Genomic DNA, 14,200 nt, shown 5'->3' with positions numbered 1-14,200 from the left:
ATTGGCGCCGCCGGCCAATGGCCTGTCACGTGGATTTCTCCCCCACCACTTTTCCACACCGACGAATACCAAGCGAGATCTGTATACGTAGCGGTTCAATAGGTCAACGTCATAGGTGCGTGGGCGTATCTGTTTAGTAAGGCGATCTTTGTTTTACTTCCGACGACTATGTTCTCTCTTCGGCTTGTATTTTACGAAGGTACAACTCTTTCATCTGTCTCCCTTTGGCAATGCTCTTTTTTAATCAATGACGTTTGAGCGAGCGATGACGTTGCAATGAATCGTTTAATATCAGAAATTTCAGTTTTTCTCATTTTCATATTATCTTTATGAAAATCACCGATGAATCGATGAAATTCTCCTGATAAAAATGAATCTATGTACAATGTAAATTGAATCAGTTTTATTGGTGATCAATTTAAATACCTTGTATAGTGGAAGCGAGACGTACGACAATTTTCAAGGGGATTTAAAATTGATTATTTTTAAATTCGGTCCGATATAGGTCGTGTTTGTACTCCTTTTCATCGGGAGAATCTCACCAAGCCGTTAATACTATTTTCATAAAGATAGCATGAAAATTCTAGAAATTGATATTTTTAATATGGCCGATTCATCGAAACACAGGTGGTAGCCACTTTCTTTGACCACGTGTTTAGGTTCACTGATCTCTAGGCCGCTAAGTGGTGGGAGAAGAGTGAGAAATTCCCGAATGTGTGAAAATTTATCATTACACATTTCGCGTTGCTTGAAACATCTGAAACGTTTTAACAAATCTTCACAAAAAATGACAAGTGGCACTTTTTTTTATCAGTCACTCTGTACCATCTATCTTTTGCTCGATAGAAATTAGTTTTAACAATAGGAAATGGTCGAATCGTTCCGAGAGTTTGATCGAGCAATTTTCATCGGTAGTGTGGCAAAATGACACACGTGATTAGGTGAGTCACTCTGTGCAAGAGTGTCGTCCAGTAATCCATCGACTTTAAAGGACGTCGCGAATTACGTAGCTTTGACGTACTGTTATTGATCAGTAAGTCTGGGAGCATTAAAGTGGGAAGCCTGTTGGAAGTGCACTGACGTCACCTTCCCACGATTTTCCAACTACGGCGTGTATATACACGTGAAAAATCCATCGTGCAAGTCTGTGGAGTTGTAGCGAATTTGCTCGTATTTCATTTGAACTCTGAATAGAAATACGAAACGTGGAAAAATAATTACTCCAGTCGATGACCTTTTTTCAAATTACTTAGTTCAAGCAATCGATATTCTAGGTTTCGCGTTGATTACGATGGATTTCTGACAGGGAAGAATAATTTTGCATATATGAAATTATGTAAAAAAAAGTATGTAACCTAACCTAAAATAAAAATCTGAAAATACTCGAAATAAACTAAACTTTATCATTACTAAAAACTCGTTCTTAATTTTTAAGTATATCAATATACTTTCCAAATATTAATTATTCCCAAGTATTTCTTTTTACACTTAGAATTTTTTTTTCCACTGGAGTATTGGTTCCTTATTTTTCTTTGTGTAAAAGCAGGTAAAATTAAACGAGGGTAAAGAAGTAAGAGAGAAGTGAACGAACTGAATGTGGCAAACGTCGACGATAAAAAGGAATTGGCGAATTGGAGGATGGTGAAAGAATCGATGACGAGTAAGAAAGAAGCGGCTCCCTTTAAGGATCGATATTATCACGTGTACATGTAGAGATAGTTGTAACGCAGCCAGAGCCAGAAACGTAGAGTTTCACGATGTAATGCACGAGGGACAATTTGATTCTATTCCCGAGCCGAGTAAGAGATGGAAGCTCAGGGACATCCACCCCTGTTCCAAAGAAATTTATAACTTTATTGCCATCGGTTCTTGAAATTGCTCTTCTGGTTTGCGCACGCGCGCGACTACGTACGACTTTTTATATTATAGTTCTTATTTTTCTGAGCGAAAATCTTGCAAATTTTTATATTAGATTTTAAATATCTGGAGATTTTGAAATTTATTGAATTTCTATATCGTAATGGAAGATTTACTTATTGAAATATCCTCTTTTTTTTTTTTTTTAAATTTGGTGCTGCGAATGAGAAATTAAATTTTGGTAATGTTTCGTTGAAATTTTTTACCGGAATGCGTCTTGGTAATAATTTTAATTGGATTGTTTGAATATCAGAATCGTAAAACTTGACGATACAAAAAGTGTGAAGGAAAGAAAGAAGAAATAATAATAGTGACAAATTTCATAAGGAAATCATTTTTTTTCGTATAGTAGCAGTCGTTTATTGAACTTATTCTCGGTACTCTATCGCTTTTGTATACCCAGAATGTTCAGAAAAATCCATAATGTCGTTAGATAAAGAAAAACCACGTACATACATTGTTGCGTGCAGAAATTTACTCAGAGAATCGTTGCAAATTTCCTTAAATCGTTTAATTTTCTCTCTCTTATCATTTCTTCGTATTCCCATTTGCAAAAAAATCGCACATCTTCTCCAAGTATGTAGAATTCTCACCGTGTGCTGAATTGATAATTGTTGGTATTTTATTTTGTAGAGAAAAGGACAAGATTCTTTGGCAAAGATTTTTGAATCTTTAGATCTTAATAAAGATCTCGCCTATAATTTAGAATTGCAAATCCAACTTGATATTATTTTATAAATATGATTATTTCTTTTTTTGTTCTAGAGAGAAGCGCAAGTGCTTGGATTTATATCCTCCGCCTCGTTTAGTCAAATCCTGTCGTCCGACAATGCTCTCAGATTGTTATTGCCAGACTTGCGTGCCAATAGAGCGACAAAGAGAGGAGATCCACTCGGAAAGAAGTCGCGTGAAAAGTTCTCGTGCTAAACCGGAAACCGCCAGGAGTGCGAAGAAGATCTTACTGACTCCGGCAAAGGTCGTTGCCGATATACAGGTACCTGCATTATCGTGTAATCATTTTTTATTCATACTTCTGTACAACTTTTTCTTTCAATATTGCGTATATGAATAATTGTAAATTTTTAACAATTCGTTAGAAGAGAAATATTTATTTTCGCTAAAATAAGATTTTTTATTAACAGAAATAACAATCTCCCAGTTTCCATCGAGTACAAATTACATTCTGCATCAGATCCAGAGCTGAGCAAAATATTCTTTGAAACAGTGAATAGGAAATATTCTATTTTACTTGAAATCGTATAATTATGAAAATGAAATAGTTCATTTACTGCAAGAACTTTTCCAAATAGTATTTTATTCGAAGGATATTGAAAATAGTCAGGCTTTATTCTGAAATATTTCATTTATCGTCATTTATCTTCAGTTTATTCATAATTAACCGAGTAACCTAAACGATGAAAATTCTGTGCGTCGTAGGTCCTTACTTCGTTACAAACAAATAATCGTGCTTGAACTAAAAAGCAATTCACTTTGCCAAATATTCTAATTTCTTGTATTTTACAACATCATTTCCTTTCTCCACTAATTTTCATTGTCGACACAACGAAATTTCAAATACAAGGTTAAGATGTTTCGTTATGTGCATGAAGTTGTTAGAATAAAAATATTTTGTTCGTTTAAAAAATTTCGTTTCCTATTTAAAACAGCTTTTTATATAAAACATGTAGCATATGTTATTCAAGATATTCTTTCTCTAAATTTATCTCCGATTCATATCAACAATGTGTCGTTATTTCTTCTCCTCTGATTTTTCCCTCTTATCAGATGATTTCGTTTCATTCTCAGTCTGAGAACAGGATATCAGAGCTTCCAGCTGCCTTGATTCTCAGCCCAGAAACATCGGCTGCTCTCGAAGACGTCGAGAAATTAATCAAAGATGCAAAAATTCAAATAAAAGAAATAAGCAAATCCGCCGGTTCTGGTGGTTGTAAAAGAACGAGCAGAAGTATGTAAGTATCTCAATTATATTGAGTATTTAGATATTAAAATGTCTTCGAGTATATTATTATTATCAAAATATAAAAAAATACACGTGACGTAACGTTGCAATCTTACCGACCGTACTGTGATATTATTAATCTACGAATTAGTGTTGTTTTTTACTTATCTCAAGAGAGTCTAACATAACTTTCGTGTATTTTACATATTTTCATCGTTTACAATTGCACAAACGTCCACAGTCTAATTAATTCACACTCGAAAATCTCCAATATTCGTTATATTGTAAATGAAGAAATAAAATTTTAATAAAAAAAGAAAGAGGAAAGAAAATAGCAACTTTCATCCCGTTGACAGCTTCATTTATACCCGAAACGTTGTTTCTATCGTCTTGAAATTTTCAGTTACCCGAAAGTATCGACAGACTTTTCAAACTTTCATCGCTGAAAAATATATTCACCCTTCGTTCGTACCTTTTTAACAAAATCAATATGTACAACGTGAGATTTCTCTTCAGATACCAAGGCGAGGCTTCGTTCGAAGACGAAACCGATCAATTGCTATACATCCGGGAGCGTGTAACGTATAAATTTGAAGAAGCAAATGGCTGGATCGATACCATCTGCCCAACTTCGAAAAACGAACAGTTTCACGAAGAAGAAGAAGAAGAAGAAGAAGAAGAAGACGATGTAGCAATGAAATTTAAGAGATCCGTCGATTTATCCGCACCGAAATTCCGAACTTCCGAAGATCGGTACAGAGAATTTTCTCGGCGAAGAAACTTTCAAATCGAACAATTGCAACTTCTGTCTGGTAACAAAGAGAAACCACGATACAACGACGAAGCCTGTGCTTCTTCTCTCTCAGGAAGACGAGAGAACGAAGAAGAAAATAGAAGAATTAACAGCTGTTCTGTTCAAGCCGGTCCATCGGTGGACATCAAAGGAGAACTGATCAGGCAAAATTTAGAAAGCATCCATATCTCGCCTAATCCTTGTTTCGTGCAAGAAAGCCAGAACGTTGGAACATACGTGTTCTATCGCGACTTCTTCGCGGAGAACGCTTCTCCAAGGCGTAAAGAGAAATTCGTGAGGATAGTGGAAGAAACTAATGGAAATAATAAAAATAAAACGAGATCGATTAACGGTAAACAGAAGAAGAAACGTCCTAAAGAGTCCAAAGAAATGGAAGTTAACGATAGCTCCGATTTTTCACAAGTTTCGGAAAAATCCGAGAAAATCCCAGAAAGATCTGGTATCGTTACCACGGAAGATAAGGAAGAATCTACAGTTGTGAATGTAGAAAAAACAGTCGATAAGAAAGAATCGTTAACGAAGAATTCGGATGATAAGGAAGACAGGTCGGAGGATCGAAGTACGGAGAAATCTCTCCGCGATGTTTCGAATGCTAAACACGAAGATAAAGTTATCGATCAAGAGGCAGGAGATTCGACAATTAAGGCAGCTTCCGGGAACGAACAGAAGCAAGTACGATTCGGCGAGCAGCAAACTTCGAAGAGGGAAAATAAGAAAACTCACGTCGATGAATTACCAAGTGAGAAGGAAGATGGAACGGTTTTAAAGGAAGATTTAAAGGTATCGTCGAAATCCGTTGAACCAGAAGGTCAGAATGTTTTAAAGGATAATACGGAAGAGTTGAAGCGTCCTTCGTCTTCGAAAACTGTTGAAATAAACGACAAGTATCTGGTTCCACTCTCGACGAAGAAAATCGAAGATAAATGTGCGGTCGATAAGAAAAGGCACAGGGAAATATGGGGAGAACGGAGAACGGAGAAAAATGAACGCTATAGCGTGATAGATGAACGTTTCACGAGTATTCTGAAAAATTATTGCGATCTAGAAAAAAAATCCAGGAAAAATGGTAATTCCAATGATACACCTTCGAGTATCGATTCTTCGGATAACTCGGAGGAATCGTGTGATTTTTACAATTTGTACGAACCCTGTTTCGACGAATTGGATATAGTTTTAGTCGCGTACGATAAAACAATCGACAGTGTCGCGCGATCTGCGAGAACGATCGACAAATTCCTCTCGCAACCGGAACTTGAGGAATACTTTGTCGAAGCCAGCTCACAATCTCTCGATTCGATAACACAGCTGAGTGAGAGGAAAATTAAGGTAGGTCTTACGGCAAACGACGATCAGTCTCGTCCTTTGCAAATGAAAGAGAACACAGAATTAAGAATGAAGGATTCGGTGATCGAAGATCACGCGCGTCCAACGAAACGACATGTGAAATTCACGAAATTCGAGCGATCGAAAACGCCGGTAGATGTGAAAGATATTGATAATCGATGGAGAAAGTGTATCGTTAGAAGTTCGAATAAATGCCCTGAAAAAACAGAGCTGAAAACGAAAGATCGATCGATCGCTTCGGGGAAGTTAGACAGAGAGGCAACGGTGAAATCTTGTGGAAATAGTAAAGAAAGTAGGAAAATAGTGAAATCTGAAATTGGTCCTTTCGAAACGCGTTTTTGTCAAGTTGAAAACGGGGGTTCGAGCTTGTCGACAGTATCGATGTGTCCCGCATCTTTCAGCACGGATAACGAGTTCGAGAACGATAGGGAAATATCTGAAGAAATCTCGAAAACAATTAATCAGCAATATCTTCGCGACGAAGCGGCGAATTTGAAATTGAACGCGATAGAAATCGAAGATGGTAATTTCGATTACGCGAGTTTTCACAAGGTTCTGTATTCGAATATTTTGAGGGACGTTTTGGCGGAAATGAAGAGCACCGTTCGAGGGGAATCACCGTTTACGGAGGACGAGATAAGGAAGATTTTTAATATCAACGAAATTGCACCGCTGATAATGAAGAGTTTATTAGAGAGTCTGAAGAGCGATCCGTCGAATTTAGAGAATTTCGAGGTGTTCGTTAAAAAATTATTGACGAGCAACGCAGCTTCTGTGCAGAATATAAAAGCAGTGGAAACTGGGAAACCGAATGGCGAGTCTGAGAAACGAAATTTACAAGTGGAATATCCACCAAACGAGGTAAATGTCGTTGCGATGAAAATGATCGAACGTGACGAAGAAATTGTCGAGAGGAAAAGTATTACAGATGTATCTGAATCGGAACAGAAAGTTACTGTCCCTGCTGAGTGTAGCGAGGACTTGTTGCAATCTAAAGAAGACGAAAATTTTTCAGTTGAAAAAATAAGTAGAGTCAATTCTGACGTTGAGTCGTTGAAAGAGAATTCTGACACGAAAAGTGGCCCTAGAAGTAGTAATAAGAATGTCGTTTCGCAAGCTAACGAGGTGAATTTGCAAACGAAAGAAAGTAATAGCGAAAACTTAAGCTCTACGAAAAGTATGCCAAATGATGTTCGCGAAGAAACTGAAAATGGGGAATTAAATCAAATCGTTGATACTTTACGAAAGAAGAGTATTTCACAGAATGAAAATGGCAAAGATGGCTTAAAAGAAACTGAAAAGATATCGTTAGTGGCAAAGTGCGAAGAGAAATGTGAAAGCGTAACGCAGAAAGATTCGAGAATTTCTGAAACGAGAAAAGAAAATTCTGTAAGATCACGATCTACGATTGAAAACACTGGAAAAACTGCGCCACGTGAAAATGGCAACAACCTTTCGCAGGTTTCTTTAGCCGATTCTTTGCACGATTGTGCGTCTCTTCGATCATCTCCGAGAAATCTTTCGAGAACGACGTCGAATGAGGTGAAATCTTCACAGAAAGTGAACGAAGTTGAACATGTTATTAGTGCAGGGATTAGCGGGGAAGTACCGCACGTAGATACTTCACATTTCGATAATACGTTTGACAAAGAAAAAATTTTATTGGACATATACAACGAGGTACATAAAAAATTTAGCACCTCTACATTCAATACGAATTATTCGAATGATCAGCATCCTAGGTGAGAAAATAGCAATAAAAATTGGAATTTTTTTTTACAGAATCCCTAGCACAGATATATCTACGATATCTACGATAGAATCGAATAAGGTTAAAAATTTGAGAAATTTATCAATATCGAAATTTATGTATCTTGCAAAATGTATGTATTTATTGTGTTTTCGTGTTTTAGAGCGAAATGTTATCGAATACGTGGCAATCCGAGGGAGAATTATATATACCATGTTCTGGTTCGTATTCTCTCGGAGAAGTTCGAATATTAACGAACAATCAGAATCAATCAGATGGTGAAAATACGAATGATTTTAATGACAATATTACGGATTTTGTTACAAACAAAATGCCCGACTCTTGCAATGAATCTTCGAAGATAAAATAATAACTTCAATAATAGCACAATTAATATACATGTATGTATGAAGTAACTATATGAAAATCAACGTAAGTTAAAAATTTCGATCAGTAAAATATATATTATTTCAATCTTTATGACGAACGAAATATTTAATAATTGTTAATACATTTATTTATATTACTTAGTTGATTTAATTTTAGTCCCTTATCTAGACCATAGAAAAAATATGGAGTTGTTGATTTGATTGAAAACGCGTATTGCAGATATTACAATTGAGGATGCAATGACGGTGACGCATTTCGTAAAATTTATTTCCAAATGAACAATAAACAAATGTTTAAAAATATTCATAACATATTGTAAATAAAACCATTTTTCTTTCAGATAATTATATTATGTACTAGAATACTATAAATGTAGTATAATCAAGCATAAATAGCATGTACCTACCATTGTTATATTACCTCTAACCTGTAATCATTTAATATTTATAATTTGAAATAAATCATAATAATCTTGCTTCTGCATGAAGTTTTAATTTAAACGAATACACATCCTTAAGTTTAGTGTAAAATGTGTGGAAATTGGAAAAAGTAATAATACCGTGAAAGATATTTTTTCAAACGATGCAAACATAACCTTACATTGTGATAAAAATATGCAACTGCTTGACATAAAAATTCCGTAGATAACGTGTTAATAAAATATAGTTTATTTAAGAAGATTATTGGAATAATGTTCTGCAAACGCTTTAATAGATAAAAATTATATTGAACATAAGAAAACAGCGCGAAAAGAAATGTGCGACAAGTATGTCATTGGTTATTCGATATCCGAAAAAAAGCGACAGAAATTTAATTGGAATGATTTTTATAGTATTTGTGAGTCTGAAGGATTTCTATTAAAAATGGTAAATAATTTCAAAGTTTTTCTTAACTGTAATTAAATAGTTACGTCTTACGAGTCATTACGATAATGTGAGGTTATGTATATGTAAATTACATATTTAGTTTTCTACGCGTTTTTTTATATTAGATGCAATATTTCACAAGTGATTGTATTGATTTCAGATTGATATTAACTCTGATCTTGAATCTCAGGGACCATTTCATGTTTTTATACATAAACTGACAGATAAATTTGCACATGCTGAAAATGGTGACCAAAATGTATGATAAAATTCTTTATAATTGTCACAATTAGAACTGTTATAATAATTAATCGGTATTTCAGGCCAAAGCAATTATTTCAAGAATAAATGAGTACTTCTGCCAACATCCTGAAATAATAGTTATTGACTCTTTAGATAATATTAAGATTTTAATAAATCGTTATAAATCATATGAAATCTTACAAGAACACTTACAACTCAATGGTAAAGCAAAATTCGTAATGCTTGATATAGTCTTAATAGCAAATACATAATAAATTTATACATATATTTTTATTAACTACAATCTGTATACTTATGTTTCCTAGATGTATTTACTCCAAGATTTATAGAAATTAAAAGCAAAAGTAACATTGACAATATGTCAATGTTAAAAATGGCAGGTATCAAGTTTCCATTTATTTGCAAACCACTTGTTGCTCAAGGTTCCAATGATGCGCATAAGGTACTTTGTACTTTGAGAAAAGTATATATAAAGTGTACAAATTTTCAATAATTATTTTTTCAGATGATGGTGATTTTCAATGAACAAGGTTTGAATGATTGTCTGCCACCTTGTGTGGCTCAAGAATTTATCAATCATAATGCGATTCTTTACAAAATATACATAGTTGGGGAACACTTTCATGTTGTTGAGAGACCCAGTTTCAAGAATTTTTATGAAGAAGACTGTACCATACTGAATACAATATTTTTTAGATCTCATGATATATCTAAAAGTGATTCTAGATCTAAATGGTCAATTTTGTCAGAAGAAGACATTCCATTAACAGTAAAGCCAAAACATGAAATATTAGAAAAGATTGTCAAGAAAATCACAGAACTTTTTGGACTTCTTTTGGTTGGTGTAGATGTTGTTATCGAAAATCATACTGGAAAATATGCAATAATAGATGTAAATATATTTCCTGGATATGATAGTTATCCTAATTTTTTTGAACAATTAATAACCTGTATTAAAAAACTATCGATTGGACAGAAAAAATCACAGCAACACTCGAAAATTTATATGTTAAAAAAGTGTTTAAGCGATGACTTAGATTCCGGTTTTGAAAGTGATGAAAAAAAGAAATATTCTATAAAGACAAATAAATAATATAAGCAGATTAAGGAGATGGATAGTTATATCAAAATGATATTCCAGTTCACTATATTGTAACAAGTACAAATTGGTATAATTTAAAACAACAATGTATAGTATTTTTTTATAATAACTTCTTTTTTTTGTCTTTAAGGACACTTCGAATTATTGCAGCAGATCTGCGTTTTATATTCAGAAGTACTTGCTATTCTTCAACATTTTTAGTTTATTTTTTCATGGTAATTATTATAGGAAGAGAATGAATTTTATTTACAGGCTATATTGAAAATTTAAAATAAAAAAATTAGTACATTGTGGTAAGAAACGCATGACTGCCAAAAAATATTTTGTACTTTTCACTTCTATACTGTATTTGCAATAGTTAAATAAACCTTTGAAATTAATGTATATACCGTATGTTTATAATTTTACTTTTTCATTGTGAAATACAAAACTGTACATTAAAATTAGTATAAAACATTAAAAGATATACGATAAAAGAACTACTGAATACTATAATTTATTATTTAAATAACCTCTATCTCATCTCGCGTTTTTTGCACATAATTTTTCATTTCATTATAGGGTATTAAAGTTTTAATTAGTAATACTGTATAAATAGAAACATAAATGTTAGATGTTTTGATGAAATTTTGCAAAATATAAACATAATTTTGTTTTAAATTTAAAAAGAAATTCAGAATAATTTTATTCATTTATGTACACAGCAAAAGAGGCAAATATTAATTTGTTAAAAAAGAAATAATGGTAAATAATTTCTACAATTAAAAGAATAACTTAACTATTGGAGTCTAATTGAACATTGGCATTCTGATTACTTTCATTTCTTTCCTTCATTTCCTTCTGTTTTATCCAAGCTTTAGCAGACGCCAAAAATTTAAGATTCGGCTTTTGTGATTCATCTTCTGGGAAAACAAAATCAAATACTTCCTCCCAACCGTCATCGCTCTAAAAGTAGAAATAACAGTTATGAGAAATGTTTCTCTTAATAAGATAAAAATAATGATAAAAGAATTTATTTACCCCATCTTCTCCAACAATACGCCTTCTCCGTTTAATTCTTCGAGGCATTTTTTCCATAATTTTAGCACGAGTTTCATCATCCCCTTTCTCATTTTCAAAATCTCTCCATGCTTCTAAAAGCAGTGCCCTGCTTTCTTTGTCACCGTTCGATCTAAGTGCATCGTTTCCTCGTTCGAAGATTCTTCTTGCTAAGACAACATTATCAAGACCATCCTCGGTCGTTGAATTTGCCAATTCAAATTTAGCGTATGCAATCCACACCTAAACATTATGGTTTACATTTACGTAACAATACAAACGATATTATTACAATCACATACTTTATATTTAATTACTGCATCTAAACATACTTTAACATGAAGTGTACGTTCCAATAACCTTTCAAATAATTGCCGCGCATTTTCCGTTTCATCTTGTGATATTTCAAAATCAATGTACGATTTCCATAAAAGTTCGGGCATATCCAATCTACAAATTAAAATACTAGTTTTGATACAGGATTATAGTAATATACTTTAGATTAGTACAGTAAGTAATAATTTCTAAATATTTTACCTTGGCTGTGATATAGCTAATTCATAAATAGCCCGTGCACGTTCTACATCACCTAAAAGAGTTTCTAATTCTGCGAACTGAATAAACAAATGTTAATAAATAGTTGTTATGAATTTTCAACTTCTAAAATTATAATAGGTAGAAAGCTCTCCTGCTCTTTACAAACCTTCATCCATGTAGTGCAATTTTCTGGACCAAATTCAAGGAATTTTTCATACAAGATTCTACATCTATCAAATTCTCTCAATTGTATTTCTAAATCAATATATCCACGGTATAATTTATCTCTAGAACAAATTCCTAATGCCATACCCTATAATTAGTTTAAATAAAGAACGCTCACTATATTAATATACACTGTTAGGTGTGATAAAATTATAATTTTATAATTTCAAATTCAGTAACACTTACCAATGTTTTTCTAGCTGCTGTTAAATTTTTATGTCTTATTTCAAAACATGCATAAAGTAACCAAATTTTAGAGAATGTAAAATGCTTGTGGGGAATTAATTCTAAGCATGCCCTAAAAATTATAAATACATCGATTAAGTTATTATACTTTCTATGACAAAATGATATTAATTACCTGTAAACTTGTCGACATCTTTCGATATCCTCGGTATCAAGTTCTTCAAAAAGAGCATAATTTATCCAAAGATAAATGTATCTTCTCCAAAACTGTTTTTCCTACAAGGCATAATAAGTTCATATTACTATTATTATTATAATTATTTTACGTAAGATACATAAGATATTGAATTTGATATATAAAATCATGTAACATGACTATATATCACTTACTTTGGTTGGAGGAACGTTAGCTATCGCGCGTTCATAAGTTTCCCTAATAACGTCTACATTTCCTTCTGACTCTACCAATCTCAAATAGTCAAACCAGGCATCATAATTAGAAGGATTCTCTTTTACCTCTTGTTCATATTGGTATTTTCGTTTGCTCACAATTACATCCTCAATACCTGCAAATAATAATGTATTAGAATTACAAAAACATGAAATATTATTTATGAAACATTATTTTGTAACATTTTATAATACCTGAACGGTCTCCATATTTTTTCTCATGTACTGTGTATGCTTTATAAATTTCTTGTGTTTTCTCTTTTGGAATATGATCTAATGCATATTTGTAAATTACTCTGGCTCGGTCATGCTATGATAAAAATATCGTACATAACAAAAATATAATTTAAATTATAGAGACTATTTCAGAACTATACGGCAATTAAATAGAAGATTCCTTTCTCATCCTAAATTGTTACTCACTTCTCTTTGCCCTTCTTCAAACTTTGCAAATGCAATAAATAATTTTTCATCTAAATTTTCATCGCCATAAAAATTAATAGCACGTTCATAGACATCACGAGCTCCATTAATGAAACCATGAGATTCTTCGAAACGTGCATATTTTATCCAATGTTTGACATCAGGATGAACCATTACAAATCGTTCATAAATTTGCCTAGCTCTCTGTATTTCTTTATATCTGAATTCAAATTTAATGTAGGTTTGCCAAGCTTGTTCATCTGGTTCCCATTCCATCCATCTTTCAAATACTTGACGCGCTCCTAGACAAATATTTCAATGAATATATTTTTAACACAACATTTTAGTTTAAGAAATAAGAAAAAAATCTACCTGCAATATTTTCCAACATTTCCTCCATATAAGTATATTTATACCAAAATTGATTTGCTCTTGGCAATATCGTAACAGCACGATCCCATAAATTTCTCGCATGATTTACTTGACGATTTCGCATTTCCATCTCTGTATATTTAAGCCATAATGTAATATTTCTATGATCGACGTCTAAGGCACGTTCATATATAGACCTGAAATTTGAAAGTTTCTTTCAAAACGTGGAAAATTACTTAAAATAATATTATTTATCAAGCTTTTGAAAATTTGAGATAAATAAAATTTTGGTTTTATCAAAATATACATCATAAATATATATCAAATTGTATGATTTTAAATATTAAAATAAATTTAAATTACTTATATTTCATACCGTGCTCTTTGTATTTGTTTCTGACTCTCTTCCCATTGAGCATATTTTATCCAATTTGAAATAACCATGCGATTTTTTCGTATATTATCTTCAAAAGCTTTACGCTTTCTATGTTGATAATCAGCCAATTCATGGGGATCAGAAATCTTTTGCTTTGGTGGCTAAAAAGATATTTATGCATTAAGA

The 14,200-nt window shown here is 32.7% G+C and overlaps 3 protein-coding genes across 3 annotated transcripts; 2 read left to right on the top strand and 1 right to left on the bottom strand.

Annotated features, from left to right (window-relative positions):
• Nucleotides 1–924: 924 nt before the first annotated feature.
• Nucleotides 925–8,155, top strand: LOC108576877. Its single transcript, XM_017939940.1, has 5 exons — nucleotides 925–941; nucleotides 2,683–2,911; nucleotides 3,724–3,887; nucleotides 4,394–7,715; nucleotides 7,949–8,155. Exons 1-5 carry the CDS (start codon nucleotides 925–927, stop codon nucleotides 8,153–8,155), a joined length of 3,939 nt encoding a protein of 1,312 aa, XP_017795429.1.
• A 633-nt stretch (nucleotides 8,156–8,788) lies between these two features.
• LOC108576920 (inositol-tetrakisphosphate 1-kinase-like) lies at nucleotides 8,789–10,398 on the top strand. Its single transcript, XM_017939995.1, has 5 exons — nucleotides 8,789–9,041; nucleotides 9,202–9,300; nucleotides 9,365–9,506; nucleotides 9,611–9,747; nucleotides 9,811–10,398. The coding sequence occupies exons 1-5, from the start codon at nucleotides 8,931–8,933 to the stop codon at nucleotides 10,396–10,398; spliced, it is 1,077 nt and encodes a 358-aa protein (XP_017795484.1). The 5' UTR covers nucleotides 8,789–8,930.
• A 783-nt stretch (nucleotides 10,399–11,181) lies between these two features.
• Nucleotides 11,182–14,097, bottom strand: LOC108576876 (protein crooked neck). Its single transcript, XM_017939939.1, has 12 exons — nucleotides 14,015–14,097; nucleotides 13,639–13,835; nucleotides 13,267–13,568; nucleotides 13,039–13,153; nucleotides 12,784–12,959; nucleotides 12,569–12,669; nucleotides 12,394–12,505; nucleotides 12,149–12,295; nucleotides 11,983–12,059; nucleotides 11,778–11,895; nucleotides 11,428–11,688; nucleotides 11,182–11,352 (listed from the first exon to the last, which is right to left on the bottom strand). The coding sequence occupies exons 1-12, from the start codon at nucleotides 14,080–14,082 to the stop codon at nucleotides 11,182–11,184; spliced, it is 1,845 nt and encodes a 614-aa protein (XP_017795428.1). The 5' UTR covers nucleotides 14,083–14,097.
• Nucleotides 14,098–14,200: the final 103 nt, after the last annotated feature.

The sequence above is a fragment of the Habropoda laboriosa genome, unplaced genomic scaffold (assembly GCF_001263275.1).
Source record: "Habropoda laboriosa isolate 0110345459 unplaced genomic scaffold, ASM126327v1 scaffold561, whole genome shotgun sequence".
Lineage (NCBI taxonomy): Eukaryota > Metazoa > Arthropoda > Insecta > Hymenoptera > Apidae > Habropoda > Habropoda laboriosa.
This window is presented reverse-complemented; position numbering and strand designations above follow the sequence as displayed.

Coding starts and splice junctions, on each gene's coding strand:
- LOC108576876 (XM_017939939.1), bottom strand. CDS start 14,082: ATGGTTATTTCAAATTGGATAAAATATGCTCAATGGGAAGAGAGTCAG. Junction 12,960..13,038: donor AAAATATGGAGACCGTTCAG/GTATTATAAAAT, acceptor TATTATTTGCAG/GTATTGAGGATGTAATTGTG. Junction 12,670..12,783: donor CTAACGTTCCTCCAACCAAA/GTAAGTGATATA, acceptor TATGCCTTGTAG/GAAAAACAGTTTTGGAGAAG.
- LOC108576920 (XM_017939995.1), top strand. CDS start 8,931: ATGTGCGACAAGTATGTCATTGGTTATTCGATATCCGAAAAAAAGCGA. Junction 9,301..9,364: donor CTGAAAATGGTGACCAAAAT/GTATGATAAAAT, acceptor TCGGTATTTCAG/GCCAAAGCAATTATTTCAAG. Junction 9,507..9,610: donor AGAACACTTACAACTCAATG/GTAAAGCAAAAT, acceptor TATGTTTCCTAG/ATGTATTTACTCCAAGATTT.
- LOC108576877 (XM_017939940.1), top strand. Junction 2,912..3,723: donor AGGTCGTTGCCGATATACAG/GTACCTGCATTA, acceptor TTTCATTCTCAG/TCTGAGAACAGGATATCAGA. Junction 3,888..4,393: donor AAAAGAACGAGCAGAAGTAT/GTAAGTATCTCA, acceptor ATTTCTCTTCAG/ATACCAAGGCGAGGCTTCGT.